Consider the following 23,107-nt stretch of genomic DNA (forward strand, 5'->3'; position numbering starts at 1 on the left):
AAGCACAATCATAATAAATTGTTTGCTAAACAATTTAAGAAATACAAATGCTTAAATTTCAGCTTACAGTGTGCACATTTCAAACACCACTGACGGATATGCGGGCATTAATTTTGAAGGTTTCATGGTATCTTCCTTAAAAGGTAATATTCAACACTTGTTTTTGTTTAAACTCTGAAAAATGTCTTTGCACTTTTGAATGTAAAGTAAAGTTGTAAGAATACAATATGGCGTTAAATCATATTTTACAAATTATATGACTGATAAGCAGCTGTGCATGGCATCTGTACATAAATGGAGTAAGCTATTTTTCTATGGCATTGCAATTAATTAATCATTGATGTCGGGATACGAATTATATGACCCAGGGAAGTGCCTACGCCTAATGGTTTGGGTCCAATCGCTAAGGTGACTATGTCTCAGACTAGCTGATAAACGATGTAGAATGTCTTTTGTTAAAACGTAGAGCTGGTGAGACCAAATATCTCATATATAGAATTTTCCTCTGGCTACCTTGCCTAAATGATTCGTGTACCAATGATTCGTAAATTATTTCTAAAATGAGCTAGACAATTTCAGGGATCAGGCAAGTCACTAAATGTTTCAAACTAACAATCTTCAGTTAAAAATGATTAGCTCAAACTCCTCTAGGCTGGAGACTATACTTGACTGGTCTTTTTGTTGAAGTTCCTGTCAGACAATGTCTTTGAATCAACAACATACGAGTCCTATCGCATAGATGCTCGGCCTCAGTCCTCTCAAACTCTATATGATTGCCCTGATTCCTGGATGCTCAGCGCCTACATGCTATCATTTGTAGCATTCAACTACCATATAGGTATATCCCCGATGCATTGGCTGTACATCGCCAGTAATACTGAACCGTTTATAAGCTGGAACTCTCTTACTATCTCAGTAGATTCTCTGTCTCAGCTTTCCGATGCTCAGCCTATATTTGCTATAGTCTATAGCATTCAACTACTATAAAGGTAAAACTCCTATGCGCTGGCCCTATAGCTCGAAACCATATTGAAATTCTGCAACTCTTCTTTAGTCTATGAACTTCCAACGTCTTCTTGTTAATAATTTATCCGCCCTGACATGGGTAACTGCAATAGTCTCCTTATCAAGGTACTGGGCTAAATTATTAGTTGAACCCTCGATGTGTCTTCTTCAACCGCTGGATACCGAATGAACTCTTTGTCATCCATCTACATATTTATGCCTCAGCAGACGTGCTATTTTTAGAACTTGTTTCTGATCGGTCCAAATTTAAACATTGCATTTTACAACGAGTACTTGCTCTAACAAATATCTGGTTCCCTTTAACTTTTGTATATGACATAATGTGTGATGCTGGTATCAAGCTATTCACATAATGAACCCAAATTAGTCACAGATGACCCTAGTTCTATTATTTACAGCAATTCAACAATGATAATAGCAATGATTATATGAAAAGGGTGTCAAGCACTATCTGTGCTTATGTGTCACGTTATCAATATATCAAATATACAAATTATTCTGACAGTTGCTTTATGTATTGAATTAGATGCACTTTTTGAAAGGACCTTAATAATCTTGTATTATCCCTTTCTAATTAGCAATGTTATTTTGCTTATTATATTTCATTAAGTACATCATATATCTTAAAGTACTAATCAGTACTTCGCTGTCCATTCTTGATGCAGTTTTGTCTATTTTTTCTTCATTGAGTTTTATATGTACACATGATATCTGCATTCTGTTGTTCATTACTTAGATTCTCTACAACAATTATGAATTTAGCTGTTTATTTGCATTTACGTCAGTAGAAGCTACATCAGTTTGATTATTGTACACATGTTATCATCACTCTGCTCCACTGCCGGTTGCTTAGATTCTCTGTAACCGTTATGACGTGTACCGACTTTCCGTGAGGTTTGTCCGAGTTAGCTACATAACAATTATTTATTGTACACAGGAATGGTTATAAGCGGACATTGTTGTAGTACCTTGGATTTGTCATGAATTTGTAGTTACATCCGTGTAGGCTTACTTAACTTAATTAGTATGGATATCTCCAGTCACTAGTAATACCGAGTGAAGATTCCATCAGATTGTAAGGAATTGTGTAAGTATTGGGTAGACCTAAGACACTATTACACGGATAGCTTCATCAATAGTTCTACAGGTGGCTAGATGAGGCAGGTATTTCCTGAGTATAGTAATGAATTTTTACATGCTGTTTCGTATCAACATTCTTTATATAAGCTAGTTTGTTATGCAGATATTATTCACATCACACGGAATGTAGCCAGGTGGATAATTGTGGATCTTGGAAGAAGTGTCGTAGTTTCTGCAGTGGTACTTCGTAATGAGGAAGGTTTGTTATATGTCCTTACCTTTACATTTCGAAAAAGTGATACACGTGCATGTTCCAAAATATGAACGCCTAAGGTAGGCCTATATGATACGGCGTATGCTGTGTCCATTGTCCAGTGTCTATCGCCAGTCTTCAAGTATTATCTCATCTTAAACTATCAGCCAAACGTTCAAAAAACTTAGTCATTAGCATTGTTGCATAGACGCCTTTTTGTATATGCAAATAGTTTTACTTAGCTGAACTTAATGGCCGCAGTAGCTAGAAAAGAAGTTAATTTTCTAATGGTATATAAGGCTTTTGATGATCACAATGTAGGTTAAATTGATTCAACAACATAAAAACTCATATTCCGTTGGAAATGTCAAAATCATGCTGTGCTTAAGAATATAGATCTATCTTAAATTACTATGTTTATACACACAGCTGTGTTTACTTATATTAATATCACCCCGAAAATATGCGAAATACATTGAACACCAAAACATTTCCTAACAGTGATAACATCGCAACAAGAAAACGTATAAAATTTAATCTCATTAGACCTTATAATCGGATACCTTTTTCACCCTACAAGTCATTGTGATCTTGACCTCCGACCCGCCGATGAGCAACAATAGGAGTTATTCACTGACCACACAAATGTTTAACCACTAATCTTGTGTTAGAGAGACGTGGGTTCGATTCCCGGCCGCTTCATACAAAATACATTTAAAATGGCAACTTCCGTGCAGGAATATTGTCAAAAATCATCTAAGCCTCCAAACAAAACGCTAGACTATGGTAAAATTATGGATAGTGACACGCTTGGTAACGCCTTGTAAATCAAACACTCGACTTAAGCTACAGGTAAATTGACATATATACCCCAACATTTAAGGACATACTGGAAGTTTTCAACCTGTACATAAATTCATTGTTCACATTTGTAACAGGTGCGCGTCACAACGCCAGGAAAAGAAGTCATTTTTGTATTACTGTTTTAGTTTTAAGTGTATTATGAGCAAAATAAATAACTATTCTGGTATAAAACTTTTTACAACAAAATTAAAAAAAAAGAAAAGAAAAAAAAAAAAAAAAAACAAAGAAAAAATGCATGGTTGAATTTTAGCCCAATTTGTGACAGTTCTGCACGTTTAGACCGATTTTTTTCTGCAATGTAAAATTTGATTAAACTCTGATTTTTCAAAACTTCAGAATATATATCAAAAAAGTCAACAAATAAGAAAACATAGGGCCGTGTGTTTGATTTTGTGCTAGATTTAAAACATTTGGACCTCACGCAATATTTCGTAATGGGAGTTTATGGGAAACTCATAACTTTCATAACATTTTCGCGAATAGATTTTTTTTCTAAAATGTAGAATTTGATGAAACTTCTCCTAGTTGTAAATAAACACATTGTCTATAATTTGGTGAAATAAAATGTATATGTCCGTGTGCTTATTTTTTTTTGATATTTGACCATGATTAAAGTGAACCGGGCATTTCACGCTAATTTCAAGATACTTTTTGAATTTTTTAACGTGTCATATTTTGACTTCAGAAAATTAACAACAGTGCCACTGTAATAAAGGTATTCACAGGTTTCCATTAATTCATAAATTGATTTTCATTTCCGTACGCCGAATTCAGGCTTTATTCTGCGTTTTCCGGATAAATGACGTTACGCTGTCACTTCTGGTTTTCCAAACGTGCAGAACTACCTTAATTAAATGTGATGGCAGTGTTTACTGAAGCAATAAGGGGAAATGACACGGTATTGGAGTTTAGAAAAAAAAAGATATCATGAGTTCTCTAACTTAGCGCTGCTTAGCATTAAAAGTGGGAATTGGCTTTTCTTGTCTTATACTTAGAGGCGATGGATTCCCACTACTGGATGCACATGCCATTAAAAGGTCATGATATTGGCCTTAATTTTTTCAAACGTTTTCAACAGAGTTTTAACAGGTCACCATTAAAATTCACCCATTACTTCTTACTATTTAATGGGATGTTCATGACCATAGTTTTAATGCCATATGTTAAAAAGCCATGAAATAAGTATATTAAAACCCTGGTAAAATATACCTTGTTAAAATGACTTCGATGGCCATAAAAAGCTGCTTAAAATAACCCATTAAAATAAGTTAATTCGCTCCTTAAAACTCCATGAAAAATTTTAATTGGCATGAAATTAATGTGCTATTAAAAAGTACCCCTTAATTCCACATTAATTAGTAAATACTAATGGGGCCATTAATTTTTAATACTCTGTTAATGGCCGTTAATTATTAAAAATTGATTAATTGTCTCATTTAATATGTCAGATTCATATTTTAATGGTATATCCAATTAATCCCATGAAAATTTGCCATCAGAATTAGTCATCTTAAGATAATCAACTTCATATTGATATTTGCCATATTGTTAAACTACGTGTTACTACACACGTAATAGTATCTATACATATACTGTTTTGTAAAATGCTAGAAGAATATTTGATTCTTCTGTTTTCTCTCATTATTTTGTAATGTAAACACATGTAACAGCCTCGTACAAACATTTGTCATATTGTATCCTCATTCTATCATATGTTCATATGAAATGAGAAAATAAATTGATATTGTATTGTATTGCGTTGTACTGAGAAGGATTAACAGGTACCGGTTTAATAGAACAAGTGACCATATGGGTAGTTTTAACTATTCAACATTTTTATATTGACAAATATTCTGACCAAGTTTTTATTGGAACAGACATTAGGCGTCAGGTGTATTCAGAAAACAACTGTGGATGACAATGTTAGCGCACAATGGGCGATCACAATTTATTTAGCTCTCCTTCAGTACTTTGTGCTCAGGTGCATGTACTTAAACAGCTAAGAACAAATGTTTGAGGGATTGCATCACAAGTAGCACCCCAACCTCCCCCAATCAAGCATACCCCACTCCTTGATTCATTGAAACGAAGAAGCCATTGATCTGCCCATGCCCCAAATGAATTTAAATCAGACTGTAAATCTTCACAATCATGTGTACTGTTAACTTCTCTATAAACCTTAATTTTTACTCAAGGATTGTGGAATTTTTGAAAATCTAAACTGGTCTGAACACATTTTATAATGTAAATTCCCTACCCCACCCACTTTCTTATACAAATGCTGATTATTTGGACAGGAAAAAAAACAAAGGAAACAAAAACAAAAACACAAAAAATAATAAACATAGAAAAAAGTGGCATGCATCAGTACGTATTTACCCTTACCAAAATAATGTAGATTGATGTTATCAAATAAATTAATATGTTTTCATCCAACTTTCATTTAAATAAATCCGATTTTTTGTAGGAACACACTTTTGCAAACATTTGAAAAAAACTGGAGTAACTGCATCAAGGGAAACATTTGAAAAAAACTGGAGTAACTGCATCAAGGGAAAATAACTTTAATGCAACTAAATATAACATCATGATATTTTATAGACGATGTGTGCATAGTATGTATTTATTGTGATTAATGTCCATTTTAGAACAATATGGGACTGGAATTATGCATTCAATGGGACGACTGCAAGCCTAAAACAAAAAAATAATTTGTGGTTCTGAAAATATACGAATTACATTTTACAGAATGTAGGATTTAATGGGCATCAAATTGCTGTTAAGGGCTATTAAAATTACTCTTAAATGAAATCGTACAGAACCTGAACATTTAACGGCCATTAAATCAAAATTAAGGGCCATGAATAATCCTGTTAAATTCAAAATATAAGAATTTCACTATTTTTTCAAAGCCATTAACTTTTTAGCTACCAAACTAAATTTTTAACGGCATGACTCATGGTCAAAAATGGGTGTTTTAATGGTATTTAACATGTAACCCATTAATATTGTGAAACCTGTTAAAAAAGTGATGCAGGAATTAATGGGGTTAATTAACGGTTTTTCCTATTTTAATGGATATTTTACAGGGTTTTAAACCATTTTTAAGGGTATGTGCATCCAGTAGTGGATCCGTCAGCAAATAAATATCGACTTTAAAATAAAGTATGCATTTAGTATTACGACTGTCAGCTCAAGCGTTCTTTAATTATTTATCAGAATAATGTGTCAAGGTCACTGTGAGCCCAATCATTCATAAGTTATTGATCGTAAATATTTGTAATTAATTGTGACTTGAACTTTAGTTCGCTGATCTCTTATAGTCAGTTTGAATGAATTTTGACAATATGACTTAATGATCACTAAAACAGTTCTGCTTACAACAGACACTGCTTACAACTGACAATCATCCTGTAAAATTTGAGTATTTTTTGTCAAGATAATCTCTATTGGTATAAAAGCAAGGTATCCACTGGCAGACGGACGGACGAACAGACAGATGGGCAGACCAATCGTCAGTCTAATACAATTCAGAAAGTCAATCATAATCATTTTTAAATAAAAGAAAGAACGATGAAATCTTTCAAAATAAATTTTCAGCTTGACTGACACCACAAATAGCGATAAGTTTAATTAATAAAGAAATGATAAATCACAAGCAGTGATTTGTCATTGAATAAAATTCAGTGGTTATGTTCAGATGCATGCGAAAGAATAGTATAAGCAATATAATTATACGCATCTTAACGGCAAACAATAATTTCATTTAACTTTAAGAGCAAATCACTAATTTGGATATGTTATTTCAATTCCTACACGTTTTCAAGAATTATTTTGTACATCTTTGACTACATAACCAAATATTTACCTGTTTTGTGTGGGTTTCCTTTCCAGCACGCCGCTATGACGTTTGGCTCTGTGACGTATTAATTGTGACTTAAACAGTGAATGTTTGCATAATAACACAAAATTTTCAGTCTTCTTTGTTTTAAAGGAAATAAATCGGGTCTTTTTAGAATATTTATTATATTTGTGGTCCCCAAATACTAGGTCTAACCTTTTGAAGGTTAAATGCAATATATTCATGGTAACAATGGTAAACCTTTTCTTGCATTGTATCACTATAACTGCAGAAACAATTTATTTTAAACATTTACTTTTTGTTGGTGTGGTGTTATTGCTCGTAGGAAATGGTTGTGGTATGCAATGAGCTTACGCAGCTGTAAAAGGCGCTAAAACTTGATAATAACTTCTTACGGTAAGTGCTTATTTTCAACAATTAGCTATTTGTTCTTGTATTTTTTTTTTATCAGCAGCGTCTGAAGAGGAGCCGATCAACGAAATAAATTGTAGAATTGGTAGTGATAAATGGACATTACTATATTCGGGTGGTTTATCATGCCTTTACTTTGGGTTCAGTGACACTTGGAACAAAACGTTTGAATTCCTGTTTTTAAGGTAATTATAATACAAAGATGCTCGTAGGTGTTTGTCTTTGTGACAGAAAACAGACCTGTATTTCACTCGTATATTTAAGAGCATACAGATTAACAGAATTGGGGCCTTTATAGTGGAAGAGTAGTAGAGCAGAACAAAACACGTAATGTTCTATATGTTTAATCTTTATATACAATACTTATAGTTCAATCATCTCTTTTTTATCCAGTGACAAGCGAAGGATTTTCAAAAACGTTACCAATTTATTTTCATATCATTTCATAACTGAAAAAATGAATTGGTCCACTTAATCATGAAGTGGAACAAAATCAATGAGTGATCATTGTTCCGCCTACATTTGATCTCTCAAATTCAGGGAGGTGGAGCAACTTCCAAAACATGGATTGCATAATTACCTCCACTGGTCTAAAAAATAAACCAGAGTGCGCTTACTGCAATTGATAGGGTATACATAAATGTTGAGCAAAAGCAGCCGTCAGTTGTTATTACTTTGTCTTGTTTTATTTTTAATTAAGTTCTTGAACTTTATAGTTGCTTAAAAAGGACTATTAGCTTATTATGAGATAAACCTAAATATTATATTTTCATTGAATAAGAATGTAATATTGTGTGCTACAAACTACTCGATCAGTGAGTCGTGTGCTATGCACGTACAATTACATCCTCGTGATTTTGTGTAAAAACAATGATGGTCACACCTCCCAGGAAAATTTCAAATTTAAATTTTCACTTGACAGGCTTAAACTTATTTCCCAAAGTCAGTTTTAAAAAATAAAACAGAATCAGATTTTTGAATAACATGTAAAAAGTCACAATGTACAAATGCGCCAATTAAAAATATCTTTCTACTGAATCAAATAGAATGTCCATAGCTGATCTATAACCTATACTACTAGCTCTCAAGGTTTAATGATAATTCACAATCAATCAATATTATTAGGATTAGTGGTAAACTGAATTTGCTAACGAAGCGAAATAAATTATCCTAATAAATCATACATTTGTCTAGGGCACAAGCACTTTTGGCATGGTTTATCAATGGAAGTTGCTTACTTGTAAACGTTTAGCGATAATGCATGAAGCGTTTGTGTTATACATAAAGACAACAGAACTTTATAAAATTGGAATGGGATTATACAACTATCCCATTTGTATGTAAATGCTGTAGGGAGTTTTTCAGAAGTAAATGGTGTAAAGTAATATTTCTTTGCAAAACGGTTGACGCAAAGGTCCGTTTCAGTTCAAGATGCCTTATTTATTATTACAAGAGTGTAAGCGAGAAACGAAACGTAAGAAATCAACACAAATTGAAAAGTTATATTATTTACATATTTTATAAAACTGTAGGGCCTCTTCTTTAGAAGAATATCTAAACAGAGTTACATGCAGAGAGAGCATTCATTTTTGGAAAAACAAAAAATAATGGTACTCGTAATGTACTGTACGAGGGTACTACGAAAAGTTCCGTTGTTTGGCCCCAAATAAAATGTAAAAGGAGAAATTCTATTTAAAAAACTCCTGTGTCAACCCATTAAAGTATTCTTCTTCAACAGAAATGCAGGTTTATAGACGCAATATTGATTTCTAAAAGTGTCAGAGTAGTCTGCCCTTGGTATTTGTTTCAAGCACTGATGGACTGCGCTTCCAATGACACTGTCGTAACGTCGCTCAGACAGCATTATCTTGAGGCGAGAAATTAGAAAAAAGTAGCATTGACTTGAATCTAGAGAATACTGTGGATATGCAGTACTTTTACCTTTTTGTTGTGCAGAAAGTTCATATTATGAAACTATTTTTTATGACGTGTTAGCATGGTTATTCAGGATGAAAATGCCTTTCAAACCAGTCATCATCATCATTTATAGTAATGTCAAACGTTCAATATAGATACAATATGGACATGCGTGGGGTTAGAGAAGGTTAAAAAAACTGTCAGATTTCCTTTCCTAGGTTACTCAATCCATCAACAGTTGTAATGAGAATGGTGCAAAAATCTAACACATTAAACCCTTATTCCCATAACTGCAAAAATATATAGACACATATTAAACTGTTGTGCAGAGAGGAAGATGTTAGCAGGGTTAAAAGAAAAACAATTTTTACTGGAAACATGGTTTAAACATCAATGTAGCCAGTGCTGATTTAAATCCGGAGACCGTTACAACACTGACTACATGAGATGGTGTTCCACTGAACAATTGTTCGAATCTATACCAGTACTATGGTGTGGTTTCTTATAGAATTTCTTGTGTAAAGAAGAAAGCTTTCTTGTAGAAACTGCTATAGTCTGTCCCACCTAATTTTGGACCTCCGATAATTTATTTATACTGCATGTAAAATTGTTAAAATAGCATCGTTAATACCAGAAGGTTAATATCTCTAGGGTCACCTTTTCATTCTTTTTTGAAAAAATCTAAAACGAAGTAAAAAAATCAAGATTTTCTGTTGTTTTTTATTTCCCATAGACCTGCGTTGTAAAATGACGTGACGTCCATTTCAAGATGGCGGCGTCGATACAAACGTCCTTTGGGGGTTTGCTCACAGTTTGCGACGTCTGTTATATTTATTGTTGAGAGACATGGAAAATTAAAACAAACTTTGTCCAAAACTTGTGCGGAAGGCCTTGAATTAACATTTTGCTTCAACTTAAGCAGTTATTTCCGCTTCAGGTGTACAGCTTTTGTTTCTGAAAATGGCATGGATACATGTTTGTGTACTGACTGGTGTTTTCTGTGTGCTCACTACTTTTAGTGACAGTTCGATCTATGTAAAACATTATTCCTCAGTGCAATTAATGATTTAAAATATACATACTTCAGTTCAACACAATGGCCTATATAAGGGACTACAAATTAATAATTGCCTTTATTCTTTATAATAACATATCTATTTTAGCAATTCCATCCTCGCGTTTTTATTTCTCATGCTCGGCGGTTTCAGTGAAATCCAAAGTAAAGTGGCGGCATGTTAAAAAAAATTGTGCTATTAATAGGCATGGTAGATCTATAGACAAAATAAAAATATGACCTTTTGAAGGGGTATTTTATTCTCCAGCTTGTTCAATCGCGTCAGTTACTTTCATTTCCGATGGTATAAAAACACACGTATTTTTTCTCGCCAAAAGTACGCATACGAATTTTTACTTCTATTACAAACGGGGTCAGTACATTCGTCGTGTCATTATTATGATGCTCTAACTCCATTTTGGTAATTTGTCTGAAATTCACTTTAAAAATTTGGTCTCTTATTTTCTGTGATATAAATGGAAAAATATCTAGATTTTTTTTGGCTGGACATTGCTTTGGTAACAACTTCAGGTGCCCCATTTTCATGATATCTACCGGTATCTCTATTATTTTTTTTTGGACAATTAAACTTTTTATTTGGAGATAGAACTTTTTCCAAATTCCAGCATTTCAAACGTTCAATATTACATTGCGTTTGAATATAGGACATTTTAAGATAACAAATGATAGCTATGTTTGTTCAGTATTATGATGCAACAGGACTTAGCACTATGTAAGAGAGAAAACTAAGTGGATAATGTTACAGTATTTGTCAAGAATATTGCAAAAGATTGACACGTGATCTCCACTGAAATGCAATATTTCTTCATATTTCTTATTATAACACTGCTCTATCTCCACTATAATTTGATATTTCTTAGAACTACATTGGTCTATGTCCATGTAATAATGGGCATAAGACATTGTAATACTAAGTTCAACTTCAGTTTTAGAAAACAAAGAAGGAACTACATGCTGTTATGTCAAGTAGAATTGTCAGATCAATGAATGGAACAGAGCTGGAGATAGGACTTGAAATCCCAAATCCAAAGGTATATCTTATTTTCATAAAAATTGAGTTAGAGCATCGTAATAATGACACGACGAGTCATAGCAATATTGAAAATTCCACCAAAAACACGTTGTACGCAAAAAAACAACAACAATTAAATGAATAAAAATAAAACACCGCCACCACCAACAAAAAAAAAACAGTGTTTCCGTTAAAAATGATTTGTTGTAAATCAAACTAGATGTTCAGTCGAAAATTTCGTAGTTGCAGGAACTTTACCGTACTGTGTATAACTAGCTTATTAAATTCATCTCTTGAGAAGGAACACTATGATTCGGTAAGTCACACTTGACTGGGCAATGACCTCGAAAGCTGTTGTCATTACAAGCTGGCCAATCAAACTCCGTGACCTTAGAAATAACCTCTGACGTTAAAATTATCATTTCCTAATTGAGGCGACTCTAAGGCTGAACGAGCTTTGCGGATTACACATTACTAAGCCTGAGGATGGAAAAGTGGAGTTGTTGAAACAGGTTGAACATCTCATTTGTCACAAAGTTTAACATACGTCGTTACCTTCGAATGGATGTTTAATATGTGAAAACAAACCCCATTGCGACCCTCTCATTGTACGCAACAAATTCATGAATCGAATGCCCGGATGTCACATTCACGACATTTAGGAAAGATACTTCTAAATTACAGCCATGAATTACTTGATCAATGACTACTAATTTTGTTGTGTGCGAGGTCGTAGACTGTTAGCGCATCAAATTACTAGTACATTAGAGTATCCCATCATACATCTAGTACAAAAAAGTGACTGACCAGCTTTGAAGGGGTGAACATTTTACTTCCATTAAGTCAGGCAAAAAGTAACTGATTAAAATCAAACACTTCCGTAAAATATCCAGTTTACATGCTAGAAAACAAAACAAAACACCAAGTTCCGTAAAACATCAACTGTTCACTTTTAATATCCGCTACTGTCGCTGACCATCTGTATAAACTTCTCAAAAATTCTACACGCGTGTATGTTTTCCAATAACACGTGGACATTTTTGGACTGAGTTTAAATCGGGTCAGTGTGTACAGCCAGTGTTTTCTTCCATATTTACTCAACTGAAAGTGGTAACGGATTTACTTTGTTGTTGGATTTAACAACTTGTGTTAGCGTCAATACTATGGAAATAGCAGACTTGACATTGTTCAGGCCATAGAAAACAACACAGTTCTTTTTATGCCCCCGAAGGGAGGCATATAGTTTTTGAACCGTCTGTCGGCCTGTCAGTCTGTCGGTCTGTCCGCAATTTTCGTGTCCGGTCCATATCTTTGTCATCCATGGATGGATTTTCAAATAACTTGGCATGAATGTGTACCACAGTAAGACGACGTGTCGCGCGCAAGACCCAGGCCCGTAGCTCAAAGGTCAAGGTCACAGACGTTAAAGGTCATTTTTCATGATAGTGCATTGATGGGCGTGTCCGGTCCATATCTTTGTCATCCATGGATGGATTTTCAAATAACTTGGCATGAATGTGTACTACAGTAAGACGACGTGTCGCGTGCAAGACCCAGGTCCGTAGCTCAAAGGTCAAGGTCACACTTAGACGTTAAAAGTCATTTTTCATGATAGTGCAATGATGGGCGTGTCCGGTCCATATCTTTGTCATTCATGCATGGATTTTAAAATTATTGGGCATGAATGTGTACCACAGTAAGACGACGTGTCACGCGCAAGACCCAGGTCCGTAGGTCAAAGGTCCTAAACTCTAACATCGGCCATAACTATTCATTTAAAGTGCCATCGGGGGCATGTGTCATCCTATGGAGACAGCTCTTGTTCAATTTTTTTTTGTATTGGTGCAAAAGTAAATACCCCCTTGGTGAAAAATGTAACGCCTCCGGGGCGTTTAAACGGGGGATACGGAATGCCAATAAGGTAGAATGGTATTATCATTGCGTCCAATCCTAGGGTTCTACACACTGATGACCAATATTTAAAACAGACATTGCAGTCAAAATTTTACAAGATGATCATTATATATTTATATAGATGTGCCCTAGAAGGAACTTTTGGTATGCTTTAACTTGTTACAAAAATATACTCTGACGGTATCAATTGCAACAAGTTGTAACTTATGCAACATTTACACAGAATGTTACTGCGGTCATGTATATGCCGTGATATTTTAAATTGCGGAAAAAGACCGGGCATTATTTCATCACGGACGAGAACCTAAGTGGATCTAAAGATCTTCCGAAAGCCAGCTAGATGGCTTCCTAACATTAAAGAATTATTTAACGGCGGTCAATTAAAAAACACCACAAAACCTGTTAAAATTCTAATTTAAAGACGTATAAATCTCACTGTCGCTTTATTTATAAGATATCCTTAATGCGACTACACGTGTCATTTAAAATATTTGATGAAATTTCAATATTCTTCGAAAATAAAGTTTGAATTGATCTGTACATGTGATAAATGATTATATTTTTCAAATACTTGTTTTTGTGAGATAAAGCTATTTATACAGAAAATTGTGTAGGCCAATTATTCTTGAATTTTCTGTGTAACATTTATTTGTCCAATGACGTGAGTCGGTGTAAACATGAACTGAATGTGAACCAACGTATATCCTTTGATGATCTTCGACAGTCCTCGGATAATTTGGTGTATTCTAACTAACAATCATCTGCACTTTACAGATATGAACATAAGCGTAGGAGCCGGGGCCAGCCCCCATCCCCTCCAAGCAAGGATGGGGGGAATTATAGTTTGCTCCCCCCCCCCCCCCTCCCCTCACCCCCACTAAAATTATGCAAAGAGATTTAACTTGCAGCCTAATATAACATTTACTTAGTATCATGTAATTCTTTTCAACCTGATTTCTGGTTTACATTTGGCCTTTCCTTACATTCTGACTTGTTTCTTTCCATAATGTGAGTATTGAAACTTGTACGCGCCAAGGATTGTTTGATAACTTTTAATTAAAATAATGTAGGCCTAATATTGAGCGCAATCACTACAGTTCCGGTTTGAGCGTCTGCAAAACGATGTAGGCTTAAGTATTTAGCCTGTTTACGCATGTAAAGGTTAAATATTAACGTTTTTAATTGTCCATTCAAGGGAAATAATATTTCCGCAACTTTATATCACAATTAGACAAATGCAGCGCTATTTGATGTCCAGGGCTCCAACAGAAGAATGTTAAAAAATGGCACACTTGATTAGAACAATACATATTTTGACCGATTAAGTTACAAGCTGCAGACAGTTCAGCGCCTAGTCGTATGCGTATCATCAGAATAACTCAATGCTAAAACACAGAGGCTTGAGTGGGCCTATGGCCCGTTTGGCCCCTAGACAAGGCTTTGTCATGAATGCACCCGGAAATCCTTACCGCCCCTACCCCCTGTTGAAAAGTTGAAAAGGTTTGCCCCCGCACCCCTCCCCCAAAATTAAACTAGCTCCTACGCCTATGAAGAAATCTAAATTTCAAATTTATAAATAGATCTATAACGCACCTTCCGTAACCGGTAACGTAAAGGTTGTTTGTTCTTGTCCGTGATAGAAAAATCCCTTTTTACACGTTTTCTTTTAAATTAGCTGTATCGATATGTTATAGAAAAAATTTAAAGCAAACTGAACCATTCCCGCCTTTGACCTAAATTTTATCCACGTAGTCAGACTGGCACGGTCGACAGCTAATTTACTTTACCCTCTTTAAATTCGGGAATCAGCTAGCTTCAATATTTACTAAATTAATTGTCGTTTGGGTAGATATGCACAAGAGAGCCCATTTATCATGACATAACTGGACTTTAGCGTTTGAAAAGTTATTGTGTCATGGCGAGCTGGTTAAATGTGTAGAAGGCTATATACTAAGAAGGCTGAAGTAGTTGACGACTTTGTATCGGACAAGTTATTCCTGGATTATGCATTTGAAAAATACTGTGATTAATGATATTGTTTCAAATGCATAGTTCAGTTATTTGCCTGACATTCTTCGAAACACTGCCGAAGATTGACTGGATCAATTTTTCTGATGATGGATTTTCTGTGTAAAACTTCTGTGTTTGAAAACTGTGCATTGAACTGGACATCGATTGGAAGGATTTAAGGATAAATGGTATTACAGTATGATTAAAGGAATTGATATAGTGAAAACTTAATGACAGGTTTCTTTCGTGCAAAGTAAGTTCTTTTTCTGATTTTCATTTTTACTTTTACATTTTCCAAAATTTCGTTTTTAACTTAATACTAAATTGTAAACTCTGTTTCAAACCCCATCTGTTACGGGAGAAAAAATAGCTTTTTAAGTGTAAAAAGTAAGTGCGAAACAACCCCGAGGAATAGCACGTGAAATTTCCCGAAAATCTCCAAAATAGAGAATATTAGGCAATGGCGACAGAAATAAACAACAGTGATTTTCCATAGAGTGAATGAAATTCAGTCGCATGGGAAAACCAGATGATTGTTGCAAAAATCCTTGAAATTCCCAAGGGTGACTTTTTTGTCGAGTCCGCTTGCGGAAGCGAAGACATAGTTGTCCAAATGGCTGTTCGGTGTATGTGCTTGCGTGCGTCCGTGCGTGCGTGCGTCCGTCCGGATTCGTTTGTCCGGACCATAACTTTGACACGCATGGAGCAATCTCATTCTAGTTGGCATGAATGTTAACCTCAGTGAGACGGAGTATCATGCGCAAACCGCAGGTTCCTATCTCAAAGGTCAAGGTCACACTTAGAGGTCAAAGGTCAAATTCAATAATGACTGTCCGGAGCATTTCTTCTTCATGCATGGAGGGATTTTTATGTAACTTGGCACAAATTTTCACAATCATTTGACGGAGTGTCATGTGCAAGACCCTAGAATTACTTCCCTTTGTTGTTACTATAAATGGCTTATATTGTAACTTTTTTATTACTGGTCGTAGGGAAAATCAAGACCACATTTCTGTAGTACAATATGCATGTTACATCAAATTCTGAGGTGTATTTTGACCTATCTCAACTGGTAAGAATTTTTGTGTGGACTTAGATTTTTTTTAAGATTTACTTCCCTTTGTTGTTACTATAAATAACTTATATTGTAACTTTTTGCAATCATTTTTTATTTGGCATAAATGTTTGCCTCAATGAGACAGGGTATCATATGCAGCTTTAAGTCCTTTTGACAGCTGGCGGGCTTGACATGTTGCCCGTGGGCATCATGTTTTATGTTCTTTGATCCCGTTTCATTTCTTCATATCAGTCCAAAGTTGAGGTCCAAAATTAGGTGGGACAGACTGAAGTAATAGATTTTCTGTTTGACAAGGGACCTGTACAACTGGACCACAAAACAAAAATTAAGTTGTAAACGTTTTGGGCCTTTGTTGACGACTTGCTTTTAGCGGACGTTTTCTTTTATGTTTCGCATTGCTTGTTGGTATCAGATCGTCTTTGGAGTTCAAATATATACGCCAAGGTTTCATCACTTGTTAATTAACGTTGCAATTTTAAATTGATTAAGCAGGTAACTTAGCCTTTTCCTGATCAGGTATCAATAATTTACGGATCCACCTAGCACATATCTTTCTTAGACCCTTATTCTTTGTCAGAACGGTAGAAACTTTTCTTTCTGAGATTACCCGACTACCTATCTTGTCCACAGAGAACCTTCCATCTTCAAGGTCAAGAGTTAGATTTCCCCCTCCTCCAAACTTTCAAAAATGACACTTTAGAGTGACCATGTATATTGTTGAGTTCATTAAAGAATTATTTTGCACGAAGAGCAAAAATCCCTTTAAAATAAGTACGTTTTTCACTTTTCACGGATATAGCTATGTTACCACACATAAAATAGCCGATTTATGTGACTATCAGCTACTTCAAATACGTATATCTTTTTCATTTCTTAACCGATAGCGAGGAGCTTTCTGAGATTGTGTAAGTGTTATATTCTTCTTTTAAATTGCTTGATTGTAATTTGTGAACTTACGTTTGGAAGCGTATCAGTTACAAAACTTTTTAAAGCGTCTTCATACGATATGTTTTTGCAAGTTCGTAATAAAGAACATAATAATTCTCTTTCACTCAAATTTGTTACGAGTTTTAAACGTTTAAATAAACCAGCTTCATATTTAAACCACTTTTAAGTCCGCTTCTTGGGAGGAACCAGTACTTGCGTCATACGAAACGGAATGAGACTCGAACCCACGAACCAAGAATGGCAGACATCTTCCGCTCTCTTTAAGACGGTTGAATTTGACGCTTTAATGTATGTAATCTCGCTAATTGTAATGAAGGTTTTATATACAGATTAATTGTTTGTTAAATAGATTAATTGCATTTATATCGATTTAACCTTTTTGATCAGGGTAACATAGCTATATTTACTCGTGTACAAGCATATATTACCGATAATATGAAACTTTCTTTTATCCCTGAGACAGTCTCGTGTCTTCCTTTTTTCGTTTTTTTTATCTTTATCTTTGACTTTTTCTATCTTTCTACAGCTTCTGCTCATATATAATATAACTATTCGTATTTTTTCTTCTATCAAACATTTTTATTTTCTAATCATTTAAAGTCTATATTTAATATTTTTAGCCCCAGTAAAGAGGTGAGCCCGATATGCTATACAGTTTTTATTTTCTCCGCGATGGAGAGGGAATAAATATATGTTTGATCTATTCACGGAAGTAGATACCATAAAATCTAAATGTGTGTGTTTGTCTAACCGGAAGTGAAATTAGACATTTACGACGAAGCCAAACATGTTGGTAGATTCATTCTTCTAGAAAGTTACAAAAACGCATGCGCAAATTGATGAGAAATGGTTTAAAAATGCAAAAACAAGTAATAAATTACCACACAAAAAAACGCGCAAAAACACCGCTGCGTTAAAATGACGCCAAAGACCTTATTACGTTACCTATCATTGACCACGCAAATCTAAAAAAATATGCGATCTTCAGCTTTTTTATTTGAGCAAAGTTTGTCGGAATATTTTTTACCGAGTTTTCCATTTTGATTTTCTAAAAAAAATTTAAATAGAAAAACAGTCTAGAAATTGTCTTGGAAGTCCTTCAAATAACCAAATTGATTTTACAAAGGTAACTGAAGATTTGACTTTTCTCTTATAGCTGTAATAATGTCAGCTCATGCCTTAGACAAGTACATATGCACAGATATATCACTCAGTGTAATTACCTCGCAGTTACATAATTGAACAGAAAATTAAGTAATGTGATCGTGTTTTCACAACGGAAAATTAGAATACTAGTATATTCGTATGTTTTTGATTTATCCTTGCTGAACTGCCTCAGAAAATTTGTCAGCTTGTTTATGGTAAAGAAACTTTTAACAATCTGTTAATAAAATGAAATATCACTGAGTATTTTATAGTCGGGATAGTAGAGTTTTGCTTCTATCAAAACCAACATAGTGGGTTTGCGACCAGCATGGATCCAGACCAGCCTGCGCATCCGCGCAGTCTGGTCAGGATCCATGCTGTTCGCTTTCAAAGCCTTTTGGAATTAGAGAAACTGTTATACCACAGTCACACATACGGCGCGGATAACTACGTTTAGCTACGGATCTAAACGTAGTAACCCGTATCGATCCGTACCTGAGCCGTACGGACTGGTACGGACTGATACGGGTTACTACTTTAAGGTACGGCTCAGGTACGGATCGATACGGATCGATACGGATTACTACGTTTCTATCCGTGGCTAAACGTAGCTATACGCGCCGTATGTGTGACTGTGGTATTAACGAACAGCATGGATCCTGACCAGACTGCGCGGATGCGCAGGCTGGTCTGAATCCATGCTGGTCGCAAACCCACTATGTTGGTTTTCTCATGGCACGGCTCAAGTAAAGGTCCAATTATATTGGCCTGTACTGGATTTAGCTATGACTTCTTTACATATGGTGTTAAATTATTCTTTGTATTGTATTTTAACTTAACTAGGGACACAGAAGGACGTTTTATATCGTTGTTTGTTTCATTATGGTCGACTAGAATACTTGAAGATGTGTCTTACATTGAGGTGTTCACAAAACATGTACAATATGGTAAGATCAATAAAGGCAAGTGTTCATCAAGACGTCGTGCACATTGTTCGGTAACGCTGTAAACATGGTTAACGCTAAAATATAATATCAGCAATTTATTTTCATTTTCTTTTTTAACCTTTGCATCCTTTATGAACTTTATCAAAAATAACTATATAATCGACAATAAAGCGGCTAATTTCTTCGTCTAAACAGAAGAACATGTATAAATATGTTCGCCAGCTAGCAATTGTCTTAAATATTTACTCTTAATGTTGTAAATCACTAATGTTTAAGCATTCTTGTCTATATTTACTTTGAACACTGGAGTCTCATATATATGGTTTATTATTACATTCTTGTTTCTAATCCTACTCCTCATTAAATTACAGTGGTGCCGGAAACGTCATTTTTTTCCCATATTCTGACACTTGAATTTCGTATCGAGTGCTTGACCTAGTTAAGTGTTTGTCATTGCTTCAGTTCTATTTTATTAAGTCCATTTTTTGTCAATCTTGTTTGAACAAAATCATTATATTTACATCGCAATTTACATGTAGATACATTTGTAATTAAAAAGGTTATTATCATTGGGCATTTAACGTCATATTTGCGGAGTAGTGTCGTCGCGGATCTCACGTATGTGAAAGAAAACTGTTATTTTTATCTCGCACTGGGCACTCTTTAAATTCTTTTTGATTCTCGTGCCAGTTATACTTTCAGAGAAAATTTACACTCATTTCCATTTCATCATAATGATACTTTGCTTTTATATAAAATATCTAATTTTTGAAATCTGACTAATGATAAAAGAAAGCAAACCATTTGCAGCTTTTCAAAAAATTGAAATATTTACGCTAGTCTTCTGTTTTTATTAATAGTAATTGATCTGCATAACTATTGTTCTTAGTTTGACACAAATTATATATCATTACCAACAGTTCTGGTTTTTATATATAAATGTACATGTAGTTTCGAATTGTACTGTTAAAGAAAACCTTTTAATACGGTTACCTTTTAAGCACAAATTTGTAAATTTGTTTTTGAAGTACATTCAATAACTCGATAATACAAAATATTTGTTATATAGCATTTCAATATAATAAAAAACTGTAAGATATAATTATCAATCCAGACTCAAGTGGTAGTTGCAACATTGATCTTGGAATGGCTGGTCGAGAAATTACAGATGGATCAATTTCGGCCTCATCGGAAGTCGGCGGATATCTACAAAGGCATGTAAGGCCTTACAGTCCGGGCTGGTGTGCTGCCGACAATGACATGGAGCCATATATACAGGTAATAATATGAAGAAATAAGACGATTAACTATATCTGTTCTAGAGTTTATGTATGTTTTCGAAAACTGTAGCAAATTGAAAATGATCTCGACATGTGACCTGCACAAGTTACTGCAGAATGAATTAGAATAGTTAGTTATAAAATACCTTTCTCCGTGTTACAACGAAGACAGTTTTACAAACATCAGACATAAGTTTTTGCATTTGACTTCTCATACACTAGAGTATACGAATATATATACTCGATACTTACGTTTTTATAATTGTGGCCTCTGCTACAAGTAGACACCGTCGTTTATATGACTGAAAAATTGTTGAAAAAGACGTTAAACCCGAACACACGCACACGCACACGCACACGCACACACACACACACACACACACACGCGCGCGCGCATATGTAAATACACGAACGACATCGATCTATTCAACGCTAATTGTTAGGTGTTGCTAAGAAGCAAAACTTAATTTCACTTTAATTTCAGTAGTGATCTTGACCTTCTACCAAGCATGGGTCAAGTTTACGACGTTTTGTTTGATCACGAGGAGCATTTGCCTGTAATTGTAAGAAAACCCTTCTTGACCTTAAAAAGGCATTTGATCTTAAAACGAAAAATATGAATCATGTTTTGACACAGTGTCTCATCGTTGGAAACGTTTGAATGTAACACTAAGATAATCCATCAATGCATACAAAACTTATGGAGTGGAAACAAGTTTTATTTGACCTTGACTTAAGGCTAGATATTGCCCTCTATTTACATAACAGGTTTTATGAATGCAGCTGGAATACTTTTTGAGTTATTTCAGGATCCAGTTGCGGACAGACGAACGGACAGACTGAAGGCATTCCTATAGCCCACTCCGGTGTTCCACCGGTAGGGGTCTAAAAGGCCGGCACAATATCCTAGATCCGACTGCGAACTTTATTTCCTCAAATTATATGTATCATTTCTAATGTGTGATATATTCACATATGAAGATGGAAAATCAGATTTTTATCCAGTAACGGATTTATTTAAATCTTAAACCGTATTTTTTCACGCACAAGATGCAGTTTCGTTTTTAAAACGTGATTTTGTTGTGCTGGTTGTTAATATAGACTTAGATAAGCATAAATAAGAAACATGCAAAACTATAGTGGAACGGATTTGTTTGCATGCATTTGTTCTTAGAGGCTATAACGTCTGCAGTAGCCTCCTCACCAGCTACCTCTGGATTAAGCAGAATTCGTATTTAATTTAGTAAAATGGAATATTCTGCATGATCCCGTTGGACGATCAAATTTAACTATGTTGGAAATATAGAAAAATATATATTGAAGTTATAAGTTGACTCGTACTCAGTTAATCATATATTCGAAGCTAGTTCCATGGCATTACCATGTTCCTTATTTTGAAAATATGTTATTATTATATTAAATTTTGTTATATTTTTATTTTTGGCGACAGGGCATTTAAATCTGAGGCATTGGCATTTAAAATGATTTGAATGTACATTTAAGAGCTGACATCATCAATTCAATAAGAAATGGAAGAAATTGAAGAATCTTAGTAAACAAAATAGTACAAGTAAGAAAATGGTTAAAAAATACAACATTAATGTGTACACGGTATCAATAGATGTCTTCCAACAATGTTGAACTAGGACAACGCCCTATATATCAGAGGAATATCGAAAAAGTTTAAATTGGTTGTCAATGAAATTTCAGGAGAGCCCTTGTTGACAATCTAGATGCCTTTTTTCCTCAGAATTTTATGAGACATGGTCACTAAGTTTGTCTATATAAAATCGAAGACAAGTCTTTTCTAATTCGTACTAGGCATTAAACTAGGTCAGCAAGTTAAATAAATTACAAACACATTATCACCAATCCAGAAGTAACAATATCATTTTATAAATTGTACATTGTAGAAAAAAAATATCCAAACCTTTGCATTAATATTAAACACTGTTTCAGGTCGACTTACATACAGCGACAGTAGTAGAAGGAATAACGATATACAATTGGAAAGATAAAATGCTAGGTCCTGATGACGTGCTCGAAATGTTATTTGGAGCGTATGCTTTCAAAATATCTTTTAAAATCAGAAATCAGACAGGTTTATCTGAGGAGAGCGAAGTAAGTCCTTACATATCAATTTACATTTATTTAAGCATTACTTTATATCTATTGTCACATGCTTGACGATGCATGAATGAAATAAATCTATTACATAATTTTGGTATCACATTTGTGCAATAACTCATAAGCGTTGAAGTCATTTCATTTTAATTCAGTATAG

General features: G+C 34.5%; 1 protein-coding gene across 1 annotated transcript in view; it reads left to right on the top strand.

Moving 5' to 3' along the window:
* Positions 1-23,107, top strand: part of LOC123537998 (uncharacterized) — a 162,150-nt gene that overhangs the window by 16,044 nt on the left and 122,999 nt on the right. Inside the window, exons 7-10 of the mRNA XM_053529685.1 lie at positions 7,540-7,681; positions 19,440-19,543; positions 20,658-20,821; positions 22,783-22,944. Coding sequence (XP_053385660.1) covers positions 7,540-7,681; positions 19,440-19,543; positions 20,658-20,821; positions 22,783-22,944 — 572 coding nt within the window. The remainder of the gene's footprint in view (positions 1-7,539; positions 7,682-19,439; positions 19,544-20,657; positions 20,822-22,782; positions 22,945-23,107) is intronic.

The sequence above is a fragment of the Mercenaria mercenaria genome, chromosome 18, assembly GCF_021730395.1.
Source record: "Mercenaria mercenaria strain notata chromosome 18, MADL_Memer_1, whole genome shotgun sequence".
NCBI classification, from domain to species: Eukaryota; Metazoa; Mollusca; class Bivalvia; order Venerida; family Veneridae; genus Mercenaria; species Mercenaria mercenaria.